This window comes from Carcharhinus amblyrhynchos, chromosome 12 (genome assembly GCF_965287045.1).
Source record: "Carcharhinus amblyrhynchos chromosome 12, sCarAmb.v2.hapA, whole genome shotgun sequence".
Taxonomy (NCBI): Eukaryota; Metazoa; Chordata; class Chondrichthyes; order Carcharhiniformes; family Carcharhinidae; genus Carcharhinus; species Carcharhinus amblyrhynchos.
In genome coordinates, this window is record NC_137335.1 from 52,663,609 (window position 1) to 52,678,173 (window position 14,565).

The following is a 14,565-nucleotide window of genomic DNA, read 5'->3' on the forward strand; positions in this document are numbered from 1 at the left end:
GTCTCCCATCCCCAACACCCACCATTTCACTTCTTTTTGAATAGCTGTTATTAGATCTTTTATTTTCACCTGAGAGGCAGCACTGTTGCCTCACAGCGCCAGGGACCTGAATTTGATTCCCAGTTTGGGTCACTGTCTGTGCGGAGTCTGCATGTTCTCCCTGTGTCCTCTGGATGCTCCAGTTTCCAAAGATGTGCTGCTTAGGTGCATTGGCCTTGCTAAATTCTCCCTTAGTGTAGCCAAACAGGCACCGAAATGTGGCATCTGGGAGATTTTCACAGTAACTTCATTGCAATGTTAATGTAAGCCTACTTGTGACTAAAAAACAAAGAGAGTTGATAAAGGTGAGCTACATATCAGTGATAATTTTAATGACAGGTCAAGCTTAAGACTGATTCCCATTCTCTCCTCTAAATCTTAAGACTAAAAGAATCATTTAAAATCAACATCTTTGCCTGGATTTTCTGGACTGGAAATTGCAGCCCTAAGCCAATGGACCTTTGAAAAAAGCAAACTACTGCGGATGCTGGAATCTGAAACAGAAACAGAAAATGCTGAAAAATCTCAACAGGTCTGACAGCACCTGTGGAGAGAGAATAGAACCAACATTGAGTCTGGCTGGCCCTTCGAAGTCTTGAAATGTTGGCTCTATTCTCACTCCACAGATGTTGTCGGACCTGCTGAGATTTTCCAGCATTTTCTGTCAATGGACCTTTGGCTGCTCCATCAGATGTTCTGCCCCATCCATAACGATTTCCGTCACGTGCAAGACCGGAAAATCCAGGCCCTATTTTTACTTTGCAATATTTTCCTGTTTTAAATAATATATTCACTTAGAACCAGCAAAACACAATTTTATTTCACAGTCAGAGCACAACTTGAAAAACATGTCATTTGGTCAGGTTACCAGTTGTGAAAGAAATCAAATTGCACTTGTCCCAAGCGATTATCCTGTAGTTACCACCATTGGTCACACCAATTTTTGAGCAGTTACTCAGCAGCGAAATCAACAATTGAGCATGCTTTCACTGCGCTGTATGAAGGGAAAGCAACATACTATTATGACGATGGTCCAGTAAGAACAGGTTTTGTTTTCATCTCAGCAAGCTGCAAAGAGTAGAAGCCTCTTAATGGGAACATCCCCATGGTGAACAGAACATTATCGTTATCCAACTGTTCCTATTAATCAAACATGGCGTGGGGACTGAATCGGTGTCTGAGCAAATGCTCGCTTCAAATTAAACATTCCCGTTAAGATCTGAATCCATAACTATTCGACTACAACTGATCACATACTGATTGAAAGCAAACCTGTTACACCCGTGCCATGATCATAATGCAGTGCTATATTAGCTTGTTAGCTTCATGCCCCATGCACATCAGTATTAGATCCTCTGGTGTGCATTCCAAAAACAATTTCAACCAACCATTCTGCAGCTGCATTCCCTCTCAGTTTTATATAGCTATTAAATTTCTAATCTGACTCATTTAAAATTTAAATTACAATTATGATATTAGTAATAATTACCATTTTAATATAATAATATGATAATGAGGGTGTCCTTTAGCCACAATTGTTAGTGGGGAATTCTAATGGATTAACAAAATTACTAGACAAACAAGACAAATTTATTTTGAAAATTACTTGTCGATGATTTTAAAAACATGGCTGGGTTTACAAAGGTTTCTGAATAAAAATAAAGTTGAAAGGCTCTACAAGTATTTTTATTTAATTTGAACCATGGTAATTAATAAAAGAGTAAAATAAAATTCCCTAATATATGTAATTGTTTCCAGCAAGATACAGGAAGTTAAAGGTTAATTAATATGGTTGCCATGGAAACATTTGGGGAGAACACTTAGCAGTGCCAGATGTCTGTAAACTTCATCATGAAATGGCCAAAAATATTTTCACTGCATTTTATTCGATAGGTTGACAATGAGCCAGAATTTACTGTAATAACAATAGTGACACTAACGTGGTTCACCACTATTTTTGTGCAATTCCGACAGCAACTTTAGACAAGCAGAGATATGCAGTTAAAAGCATAAACCTATAAGTTCATCCAAAATGCACCACTCCATCATGCACTTCATGAAAATGACATCTTGCTCCCCATTCAGATCTTATTTATTTATTTTTATTTATTCATTAGTGCCACAAGTAGGCTTACATTAACACTGCGATGAAGTTACTGTGAAAATCCCTAGCTGTACTGAACTGCACGAGGTTTCTATCCTTTAGATAGATAGGAAATTTACCACAGAAAGTTATGCTTTGCTAATTTCTACATCTTTTCACTGGGGGCAATAAGACTTAAATCTACCAACAGGCTTTCAGGTACTAAAAATTAGCAGTTACAACTGTGGAATCTCATTTCTTTAGCTTTTCATTATTGCTAGAAACATTTAAAAACATGTACTTTTTCAATTCTTTTCCTATTTTCCCACACCTGTAATTTGATTTTAATCCCTTTCTTTATTTCACATTCTGTATCTAAGTTGACATTGAATTCACTGTTCTGATTCGCGCTTTCCTGTTTAGATCTTAAACTGATCGAACCTCATTCTTTCAATCTGTTTGGTCAAGGAGATAGACAGGTGCTTATGCTATTCATTCAGGTTCCAGGTGCCCTACACTGGGCATCTGATTATTTCCACCTTGCACCAAGAGTAGTTTACTGTGTAAATTATCATGGAGGTTAAATGGTAAGGGCAAGTCTAACATTGATGGCTTCCATTTGCTTATTGACTACAATAAATTCTAGCCCAATGAATTATTTCTGCCATTTCTCTTTTTTGCTTTGTCCTAAAGTTCTCTAAAAATACCCCCTGGATATTGTACAAACATTTATGAATAAAATTTCAAAAATTGCAAAAAGCAGAGTGCCTTCAGAAGATCTTCAAAGAAAAATTCTAACCAGATACATGGATAAAACAATTCTTCTTCCCAAATATTAGGTATACTTATCATTCCCAACAGCAGTATGATTAGCATTTACCAATCACTTATCATGGCAAAGTAAAGTGTGGAACCTGTCCGACAGTCAATACCCAGTGAAGGTCACATTAACATTTGGCAACTGTGTAAATCAGACTGATGGCATGTTATACACCTCTCCAGATTCTTGTTTCCATTGACTTCAGTTAGACATGTTTTAACACACTAGTTTATTAAGACATGTAATACCTCACCAGGAACAATGGAAGAAGCAGAATCTATGGCAGATTTTAAACAGGAAATCAATAAATATTGCTGGGGTGAAGGGGTGTGGGGAGACTAAAGAACGAAGGGGTGGAAATGGGATTACAAAGATAATTCTTTCAGAAAGGCAACATATGATGGGCTGAATGGTTGTAATCCAGAGTTGTAATGTTTTAAGATCCTTCTAAATTGCAACATGATTAGCAATTGCAAAAACAATATGATTAGCAATTGCTTGAATTTTACAAGAGCAACATTAAAAAAAAACTTTCAAACATCTCAAAATCTCATCTCAGTCTCCTTCAAATTGGATGAAAGATCGATGGGTTATGGACACCTTGTAAACTTCCATCACTAATACTACTCCACATACAGCAAAACATGAAATGATCTTCATTAAAGGAAAGGATTCACTAAGCTGTTTCATGTTCTTTATTAGCTAATGTACTTTTTAAACTGTAAGCTACTTCCAAACCAAGCTTGAAGTCTTCCAAAGAACTCATATGTTTCATTGAAACGCTAGCTGACAAGTTCCTTGCCTGAACAATCCTGAGGGACAACTGTGATGATACAATTGTGAAACAAACCTCTGAACTGCTAAACTATGGAAGTGGCTTGTGAAAATTTCCTTTCTACAGATATTTTCATGTTTGATGATCGGGAAGAGTTGATTATTAAAATCACTTTTAGAATTCCATACAGTTCTTTTATTAGCATGATAACTAAAACAAACAGGGCATTTTTGTTTTAATCTACTTACTACATAACCCAAATAACTTCAGTCATGTTTGCATTAATGCAGCATTAATCATGTTGTTGTGTATTAATGAGTTTTCAGGCTATGCTAATTACTGTCATAGATTCTGCAGCAGGCCATTAAATATACAAATTGCCGAATTAAAGATCTGGGCCTTTTCATGATTAATCTTAAATGGGTAAAAACTAATGATGTCTATAGAAAGTTTTCCTTTACTTTTAGCTGATTTTGTGGTTATGACTAAATATAATCAATCTAATTTCTTATAAATGATGGACTGCATTTTTTTAAAACTAGTTGATCTCCTGTGGGGTCGTTAGCAGGTAAAGTTCGGTTCCTGAGCTTTCTTTCTGTTCTGTCCTTTTCTCTCCATCTCCCTCTCATTCTCTTCCCATTAATATTTTAATGTCTTGTTAGGTCTCTCATATGCCTTCAGTTAATTTTGTTTCTCTATCTATGTTTGTGTCCAACTCTTCTCTACAAAACGAATCAAAATCTTGCTTCAAAGAAAATCATCAGTTCTCAATGGATTAAGTAAATCCTGTTGCTATAAAACATGCATTTTATTACAAATCCAAATACTGATACGCATATGAAAAATAATGGGCTGGATTTTATCGAAGTAGCAGTGGGCTCATTCACTGGCTGGAAAGCCGGTGAATAAATCGTCACAGCCATTTCCAAGAGCCCTAACATGATCAAAAGCCAATCAGATACCTACCTGACGGGCCGATGTTCAGCTGCTAAGAGTTGGCAGTCAATTGGAGGCCAGCAACCCTTCAATACCAGCAGCGCCACCAGAGGCAGTGGCCGCTGCTGGTTCTGCAATGGGTCCCAGGAAAAGAATCACCATTGGAGCCCCTCAACACACATAAATATGGCAGGCTAGTCAGGGGAAATTATTCAGGCCCTGGTTAATCAGAGCAGTGAGTGATGGGGCACAGTGTAGTGGCACCCTTGCACTGGTAGGTCCCTCCATTGGGCACAGGGAGTCTGAACAGGAGGAACACCGCCAATGCTTCCCCCATCACCTCCCCTCCCCACTGTCCCTGGGCTGCAGGCATGCCTGCCAGGTTATTTTGACTATATTATGGACACCTAACTCCCCCACACTGATGTTGGTAGAATACCAACAGCATACCAGACAAAATCTTTCATATTTACATTATTGATCTTACTGTAAAAAAATTAAAAGATTACACCTTGTTGAAAGGGTTATAACTGGATTTTTAACAATGCATTAACTGTAATTAGTCAGTTTGAAAAGCTAATTATATGTCTGTGGAACATCAATTTTCTCAATTATGGTAAAAACTGATTTTTTAAAGCACGGTAATCCTTATATTAATTTTCATCTTAATCCAATTTTACTAATCATCACTTTCAAGATCTGAAATCTTAAATTAAAAGTAAAAAAGATTCTGCTTCTAACTCTCTGGTTTGCTGTCTGTGAAAATACTTTACTGTGATTGGCTGCTTGCACTGATTTCACTGTTGCTGGAAGTCTGCAGATTATCTTGACTTGCTACAGTACTAAACTGCTCGGATATGTCAGGAAAGGAGAAATGCAAATTATGCAGGCCATTGATTTTTGGCAGGATCTTAATTATATTTAGACAAAGTCTATGGGCTGTTGCGCAGCTCACTCACTGCACCACCAGGGAAACCACCACAAGGGATCAACTTCGATGGAAGTGGAAGATCTATCAGCGATAGGGATTAGAAAATATCACCCATGGCTTAGCATTGTAAATCCAGAAAATTTGGGATTGCCATTGACTGCAATGGAAATGTTAATGACAAAAAATAAACTTCTATCGGCATAGGGGAGAGCATCATTGGAGCAATGGAAATATTCCATCACATTATGTGCTTAATCTGTTATTTCCTGAAACACTGATTTTTAATAATGGTGCATGCTATTACAGCATCATTTCTATCGCACAGACTTCCAGCAGATTCAGGGCCAATTTATGAGTTTTTAACCAGAATGAGATTAAAAATGATGTGCGTTGACAGCATAATAACAAGGGCAAGGTACTAAATTCCCTTATAATTGTTTAAGACGCAAAGCCACACGGAAAGGGGAATTCAGAGGGATACATTGGTCTTTGGCACGAGATTTGCAAATTTTCATACTCCATCACGCAAACCAGCCTCCCATCCATTGACTCTGTCTACACTTTGCACTGCCTCAGCAAAACAGCCAGCATCATTAAGGACCCCACACACACACCGGATATTCTCTCTCTCACCTTCGGGAAAAGATACAGAAGTCTATGGGCAAGTACCAACCGACTCAAGAACAGCTTGTTCCCTGCTGCTGTCAGACAGTTGAATGGACTTACTTTGCATTAAGTTGATCTTTCTCTACACCCTAGCAATGACTGTAACACTACATTCTGCACTCTCTCATTTCCTTCTCTATGAACGGCATACTTCGTATAAAGCTCAAGAAACAATAATTTTCACTGCGTGTAACAATAATAAATCAAATCAAATCCAATCCAAATATTGTATTTTTTAAGTTTAAGTTTACTTATTAGCGGCACAAGTAGGCTTACATTAACACTGCAACGAAGTTACTGTGAAAATCTCCTGGTCGCCACTCTCAAGTGCATGTTCAGGTACACTGAGGGGGAATTTAGCATGGCCAATGCACTGAATCAGCATGTCTTTCAAATGTGTGAGATTGTGAGATATAGACCAGAATTCTCCGACCTCGCCCACAGCTGAGATTCTCTAGTCCTGATGCAGTAAATGCAGAATTGTCTGAGCAACAAATTCTCCATTCTTCTGGCAGGGGTGACTGAGGCGGGGTGGGAAGGGGGCAGGATTATGGCCATTTTATGTTGTGTTGGCACACATTTCCTGAAATTATGAACAGTTATATTTCATTCAATGCTAGGAGGCCACTTACAGAGAGAGTATACTCAAAAATTATAAACTCAGTAGCTTTTTGTTTGACTTGATAGTTGCTTTATGGCATTGGTGAGATTTGAAAAATAGCACCGCTGTTAACATGACAAAATAATTACCAGTAAAGTACGTGTTGACAGGCAGAGTTGAACTAGGAAATTTGAAGTAGCCATGACCAGGGAAACGAATTCCTTTCTCAGCATGAACAAGGTGGCTAAATAAAGACGTTTCCATCCTTTCCAGCTGGTACACTAGAGGGGGACCATTCATATCCATAGGTGGTTGCCAGTATAGTTTCATCATTGTGCTGTTCACTGCATCCACTCTAGGTGCACTTTGTCCTGCTGGAGCTGAACAAAAAAAATACCTTTTTTAATTAATCCTCTGAACACTGCTCATCGTTTGCAAAATCAAATAAAGATAACATCATAAAAGTCATCAATATTTTTGTTAATATCCAGTCATATTAGTTTCCAATTTGCATTGAAAGCCAATCAAAAATATGAATTGAGAATATTGGGAACGATTCTCCGAAAAGAATTCAAAGTGTCGAATACATATAAATACTAGAGAAAATCACGTGGCTTTTTCAGCTGAGTTTAAAAATGAATCTCCCATACTCTGTGCACTGCAGAGTGCCCCAGCATGAATCAGTGCAAAAATCAGGGAGAGGCTGGCAGCATAGCACTGAGCGGACCATTGCACACTCGCTGATCTTGGTGCTAACAGATCAGCGCATGCGCAATGGCCCCTGTCTGCTGACCTCCCGATTGAACATAAGAACATAAGAAATAGGAGCAGGAGTAGGCCATCTAGCCCTTCGAGCCTGCCCCGCCATTCAATAAGATCATGGCTGATCTGTCGTTGCTCAGTTCCACATTCCCGCCCTCTCCCCATAACCCTTAATCCCCCTTATCAAAAACCCATCAACCCGCGTCTTAAAAATATTTAGCGAGGCAGCCTCCACCACTTCAACGAGCAGAGAATTCCAGAGATTCACCACCTTTTGAGTGAAGAAGTTCCTCCTCAACTCCGTTCTAAACCGCCCCCCCTTTATCTTGAGGCTGTGCCCCCTAGTCCTACTGTCCTTTCTGAGTGGGAAGAGTGTCTCCACCTCTATCCTATCCATCCCATTCATCATCTTATACGTCTCAATGAGATCTCCCCTCATTCTTCTAAACTCTAACGAGTACAAGCCTAGTTTATTCATCCTCTCCTCATAGCTCAACCCCCTCAACTCCGGCATCAGCCTAGTAAACCTCCTCAGCACTCCCTCCAAGGCCAAAATATCCTTGCGTAAGTGCGGCGACCAGAACTGCACACAGTACTCCAGCTGCGGCCTCACCAATGCCCTATACAGCTGCAGCAAGACCTCCCTACTTTTATATTCAATCCCCCTCGCTATGAAGGCCAGCATCCCATTCGCCTTCCTGACCACCTGCTGCACCTGCAAGCTGGGTTTTTGCGACTCATGCACAAGGACCCCGAGGTCCCTCTGCACCGCCGCCTGCTGCAGTTTTTCGCCCCGTAAGTAATAGTCCTTCCTACCATTATTCCTACCAAAGTGGACCACCTCGCACTTGCCAACATTAAATTCCATTTGCCATTTCCTGGTCCATTCGCCCAGCCTATCTAGATCCTTCTGCAGACTCTCCACACCCTCCGCACAATTTGCCGTTCCACCAATCTTGGTGTCATCAGCAAATTTCGACACCCTTCACTCGGTTCCCTCCTCCAGATCATCTATATAAATGGTAAATAGCTGAGGCCCCAGCACCGACCCCTGGGGCACTCCACTAGTCACCAACCGCCAATCCGAATAGCACCCATTGACCCCCACTCTCTGCCTCCTATTTGACAACCAATCCTCTATCCACGCTAACACCCTACCCCCAACTCCATGCCCCCTGACCTTCTGCAATAACCTCTTGTGAAATTGCTGGCCAGCCCCATGATCCCCCGCATTTCCGGCACTCCCATCCCACCCAGGGCCTGACTGCCAGACCCTTCCCATAGCTCTGAACCGCCAGCAGATCGCCCCCTCTCCCCTACCCCAATGGACAGCCCTGATAGCTGGCCTTCTTCTGTTACGCAGCCCAATGTGCAGAGTGGCAATCAGCCCCCGCTTTTGGTTCTGCCCCGCACTAAGCTCCACCCCCTTGGCATTGTCCCATGACTGGCGGGCAGTGCCGTGTTCCCAGGACATTGACACTTTGTCCCTTAGGCAGTGCCAAGGTCCCAGGCTAACACTGCCAAGGTGGCAATACCCAAGGGCACCCTTCCCTGCAACCAACTCTTTGGAGGGGGCCTTGATTGCCCCCCTTTCACTCCAATGGGGTCGGGCCGCAGCTCCCCATTAGTGGGGAGCTGTTGTAAACCCCGCTGGAGTGAAACACTCCTGACACAGATGGGGGGGTTGGTGGGCCGGGAGATTTCAATCCCAGGCCTGTTAATTAGATTTAAATAGTATGTAAATTAACATTTAAATAATTTATGAAGCTCCACACTGATTTCTGGTGCGGTGTTGACGGCACTGGATATCTGGCACTGGGAGACTTGTAGAGGCCATGGAGCCCAGTGTGGAGCCCACTAAACAGCCTTCGCTAGGGTCTCCAGGTCAGCTGCGCTACAAAAGCAACGCAACGGGATGTTAGAATCACCTCCAATTGCTTGTTAATCCTGTTAGCAAGGGATGGCCTTTACAGTTTTCAATTTATGCAATATTGCTATAATTTATGTGTATATCCAACATATAGAGAGATCCACTTTTCTAAGTTTCAGGTATTAAAAGTGAAGATAAAATTCCACATTCAGTATCAACTGTCCTGAGCAGTGACATCTGCACGGTGTGCCACAGCTGCTATCAGATAGATGGAGTTATTTTTGCAGCAAGTAACATTATGAACTCTAAAATATGTACCTATTAATAAAAGAAGCTTCCATTCCTAATATACACATACAGAGACAATTCACGAAAATACAGAGTAATTCTCTGGTGCTTTATGTACCTTGTCTTATAACCAGCATTAAATACTTACGGAAATTATTTTTTTGCAGTTGCTTTAGATAAAGTCATGATACAGATGGTGACAGTTTTAAATTGGCCCACCCAGTGGAAACAGTGGAAATGTTAGCCCTAAAGTAGCTGTGCTGCATAGTTTTGTTTGGACCTTGGTCCAATAGTTCTTGGTGTCTTACGATAGACAGGCCAGTTTTCTGCTAGAATCAAGTGGTAGCCTCAGGAGCGATTCCCCCATCATGACTCACAAATTTTCTAGCGGGTCAGGTCAGGAGATGAGCGTGTTGGCCATTTTGCGGGATTCGCATACGTGTTCCCAATGCATGTGCGTCTCCCAGAGCCAGAGAACAGTCGGAACCACACTGGAAACCAGCAGAAAGAGAGGTAAGTGATTTTAATCTGTTTTAAGTGCATTTTAAATCTATTTTAAATGTGATTATCAGGCTCGGCACAGACCTTGCCGGGTCCAATAATATCTCCCACCCTGCCAGGAATATTTCATTCCAGTGAATTTAAAGTAGCTCCCCACATTCTGGCAACTAATGGAGACTTCATCGGAGTGAAGAGTGGGGGGCAACTGGGGACCCCAGAGAGTTGGGTAGCAGAGTGGTGATGTCCCCTGGGCATGGATACCCTGGCAGTGCCAGCCTGTGCCCCTGGCACTGCCCAAGGGGCAAAGTGCCCATGCCCAGGATGCACCTTGACACTGCCCAGTGGGCATCAGGCTGTGCCAAGTGGTGGGGCCTATTCTGGGTAGGGCCTAGGGGTCCATCAGTGGGGGTGGGCTGGTTCCACTGCCACTCTGCATGGATCGGTCTGGGCTGAAGGGAGGCCAGCGATCGGGGTGGGCTGCAGTGGGGAGGTCTGTTTCCCATCAGAGAGGCCTGCCTGTGGCGGGGGAGGGCGGGGGGGGTGCTGGTCTACCAGGGGCTGGGTCAGTGAAGGTGGGGGGGGGTGGCGGGGGGGGGAGATGTCTGCCGTGGTTGGTGGGAGTGGGAGGAATCACCACTGCTGGTGGGCAGGGGCCTGGAGATTGGAGTATTCTAGGCTGGGGTGGGTGTCGGAGCTGGCCAGGAAATTGTCGTGGGGGCTATGGTGGTGTCAGGAGGGGCAGCACTGTGGGAGTCCCAGGCTGGCCAGCAAACAGAGAGACTGGTAGATTGGGGCCACTATGCATGCGTAGAGTTCCAGAACGGTCAAAATCTGGCGTGAATAGGCCCCAGCCCCGAGGTTTTTAACTATATTCAGGATTGGGACCTCTGCATTGCGCAGAGTGGGGAGATTTGGGTCTGAAGTTGCACTGAGGAAACAGTTTTGATCTGAACCAGTTTTCTCACCAATTCAGCATTTTTGAGGTAATTGTCTCCCACATTTTTTAATTCAAGAGGGACCCTTTGATGCACATAGATCTCAAAATGGATGAGGCCTCCTCCTGGCAGGCATGGGTAGGCTTTCCCTCCATTTCCTATGCCACGTCTGGAGTTAAGCTTTACTTCCTGACACTCTTAACATTGTAACAGTTAGCAAACCTTTTCACTGTGGTGATTGATGAGGTTTCATCTTCATTAAGAGGATGAATGTTCATGCTGGAAAACAGAATTCCTGTCCATTTCAGTGTGAAGTTGGCCAGGCCAGACATAGCTGCTGGGTAAAGTTCCCTCTGCTCTGCCCCTGCATTGCACTTTAGTCCTTCTTCTGAAACACGCTGCATTGTCCCAGTGTGACATTTTTATTTGCCATCAGAGCCACCTTTGTGTCATTCCTTGGTGAAACTAAAGTGCTTCAAATCCAAATCATCCAAACACAATGCTGATATTCGCCGGAATTCTACTGCCTTACCTGTCACGGAATCAGAGCAGGCAAGGGGTGGACAACGGAAATGTCCATTGACCTTGGATGGGAATTTCCAATCTCACTCGAGCGAGGCAGTAAAATCCCACCCATTAATTTTTCCTCTGGTGACCAAATTCTGGAAAGTTACATATTTTTAAAGAGGAAATAGTAAGTAAAGTTCATTTATTAGTCACAGGTAGGCTGCAATGAAGATACTGTGAAAATCCCCTCGACACCAAACTCCGGCACCTGTTCGGGTACACTGAGGGAGAATTTAGCATGGCCACTGCACCTAACCAGCATGTCTCCCAGGCTGTGGGAGGAAACTGGAGCAGTCGGAAGAAACTCATGCAGACACAGGGAGAACGTGCAAACTCCACACAGACAGTGACCCAAGCCAGGAATCGAACTCGGGTCCCTGGTGCTGTGAGGCAGCAATGCTAACCACTGTGTCACCATACACCCTCACTATTGGATGGAAACAAAGACGTAGGACTAACTTACAATTTTCTTTTCAATGAAAAGGCATAGAAAACTCTTTGAAATGTTTCTGCTGTGGGTACACACCCTCTAGAAACTAGGGTTAGACTGCCCAGAACTTATTTTATATTAAAGAAAAGTATCACTGTTATCCGTGCACCATGGACTGAATTGAAAGTTAAATCACAAACAATAAATAACGTTACTCACACAGTCCTTCTAGATTAGCACTACTGAGAATTATGTGGTTCCAGCAGCAACTGTGACAAGGCAACTTTCTTTACACCACTGTTCTTAGTTTACTTAAAAAAGGAGAAAGCTTTCTTCAAATTTTATTGCGCACTCACGGTTGAGATTCCCTGACCTCTCCAGTGCTTTTCTCAGCGGCGAGAGGCAGCATGCCATTCGCAGGTGGTGGGATCCTCTGGTCCCACCTCTATCAATGGGGATTCTCTTTGAAGCCACCCCACGCCATTGGGAAACGCATGGCCGGAGGTGCACTGCCTGTGGGACCAGAGAATCCCACCGGCATGAACGGCCAGAGAATTCTGACCAACAGCTTTGAAACACCTCAGCTCTTTTGTATGCTGAAGACATTCATTGCAAACTAAAATCAGTGCCCGGAATTTTACCGGCACGCTCACCCCGGTTTTGGGGCTGGTAAGGCTCAAGAATGGAATTCCCTGTTGGCCTTGGGTGGGATTTTACAAGCCTCACCTGAGCGAAGTCATAAAATCCTGGCCAGTATGTCACATTGGTGGTGCTGAAACCATTTTCAATGTGCCTGAAAAATCTTTGCCTCTCTTTGGAAGTTTCTTGACTCATTCTCAGAGAAAGAAACAATGTAATACAAGTGACATCATTGTCAAGGGTTTACAGCCATTCATTCTACAGTCCTAAGAACTTTTTAAATGAATGCCTGTAACCTGAATATCACATCACTAACTATATCTATCCCAGACAACATTGAGATGCATATGGCCATGACAATGCATGCATCATGTGACACAATTGAGCTAGATTCGCAACCATGAACCCTCATGTTCTTTTCCAAGTTTTTTTCTACACAAAGTCATCTCAGATGCTCCTAATGACTTTTGGCAAGTGATTATTGTGTCAATATGTCATTCTCCCGTGCATGAGGTGGCCTCATTAAAGAGTAGCACCCTCTGAAGAAGCCTTCCCCTGCCAAATGCTGCCAGAGCTTGATGATCAGTAGCTGTAAATCTGTGGAGAAAGCCACAAAACATCATTTTAGTACATAAACCATGTTCAATATCTGAGGTATACTGATGGAATAAAACAATTTGCACTTATTTTAATGAGGTCTATAATGTAATTTAATGCATCAGCTTATTTTGATTTTTATACAGATTTTACAAAAGTATTTGTAATTTTTTGGATATTATCTTTTCCTTTACATTTGTTACTTCATACTTCAGTGAAATTAATTATGCTGTTATGAAATAAAAATCGTAAGGGTGAATTCTCTATCCTCCTCGCGGTGTGTCGCGCTGCGGGAGACGGTGTGCCATTGGCCAGCATCAGTGGGATTTCCTATTGACTCCACCCCATGCAGCTGTGATACCCATAGTGGGGGCATGCCATCAGCAGGACCAGAAGATCCCACAGGTGTGAACAGCCAGAAAGTTCCCAAATGCTGGAAAGACTCGGCAGATTTGACAGAGGAAATCAGAGTGAACTGCTAGGATTTTATGACCTCGCTCGGGCAAGGTTCGTAAAATCCAGCCCGAGGCCAACAACAAATTCCGTTCCGCGAGTGTCTCTCACCCCGATTCAAGTCAACATTTCAAATTCACATCGCTCTTTTTCAGAGCTATCTTGTCATGAATGTTAGTTTTTAAAGTAAAAAATAAGTTATTTTTCTTACTTAGCTCTTCAATGTCTTCACTTTCTTTGAATTTTTCTTCAATCCCACTTAATTTGCAGACCATGTTTTATTTGTCTGATCTCCAGGGTGTAAACTGTTCTTCAATATTCAGTCTCATAAAATATTCCTTTATCCTATAGATTCTCTTATTTTAAAAGTGTACAGACGGGAGACATTTTGACATGTGCTGGATGAGACAGACATTTTCTTCCAGAATAGTATTGCACTCACATCAACGCCTAATCCATGCATTCAGAAGAATGTGTTCATGAAGTTTAGCAAGGAACATTTCTTGTGTGCACTCGGTGTGCATTAGTGTGAGTACAATCCATCAGTTTTGTTTCTTGAAGATTCCAGAATACAGAGAACTCTGAATCATTGTGAAAGTTTGGTGGAAGAACACTTCAATTGTATTAAATTTAGACTTAAAGTCCAGTCTTGAAGTGACTTCTAACCCTAGA

General features: G+C 42.4%; 1 protein-coding gene across 3 annotated transcripts in view; it reads right to left on the reverse strand.

The window, feature by feature from the left end:
* The window catches only part of ush2a (Usher syndrome 2A (autosomal recessive, mild)), an 815,153-nt gene that overhangs the window by 585,191 nt on the left and 215,397 nt on the right, over positions 1-14,565 (reverse strand). For all 3 annotated transcript variants that reach the window (XM_080200528.1, XM_080200527.1, XM_080200526.1), the window contains one exon: positions 7,001-7,231. In XM_080200528.1, coding sequence (XP_080056654.1) covers positions 7,001-7,231 — 231 coding nt within the window. The remainder of the gene's footprint in view (positions 1-7,000; positions 7,232-14,565) is intronic.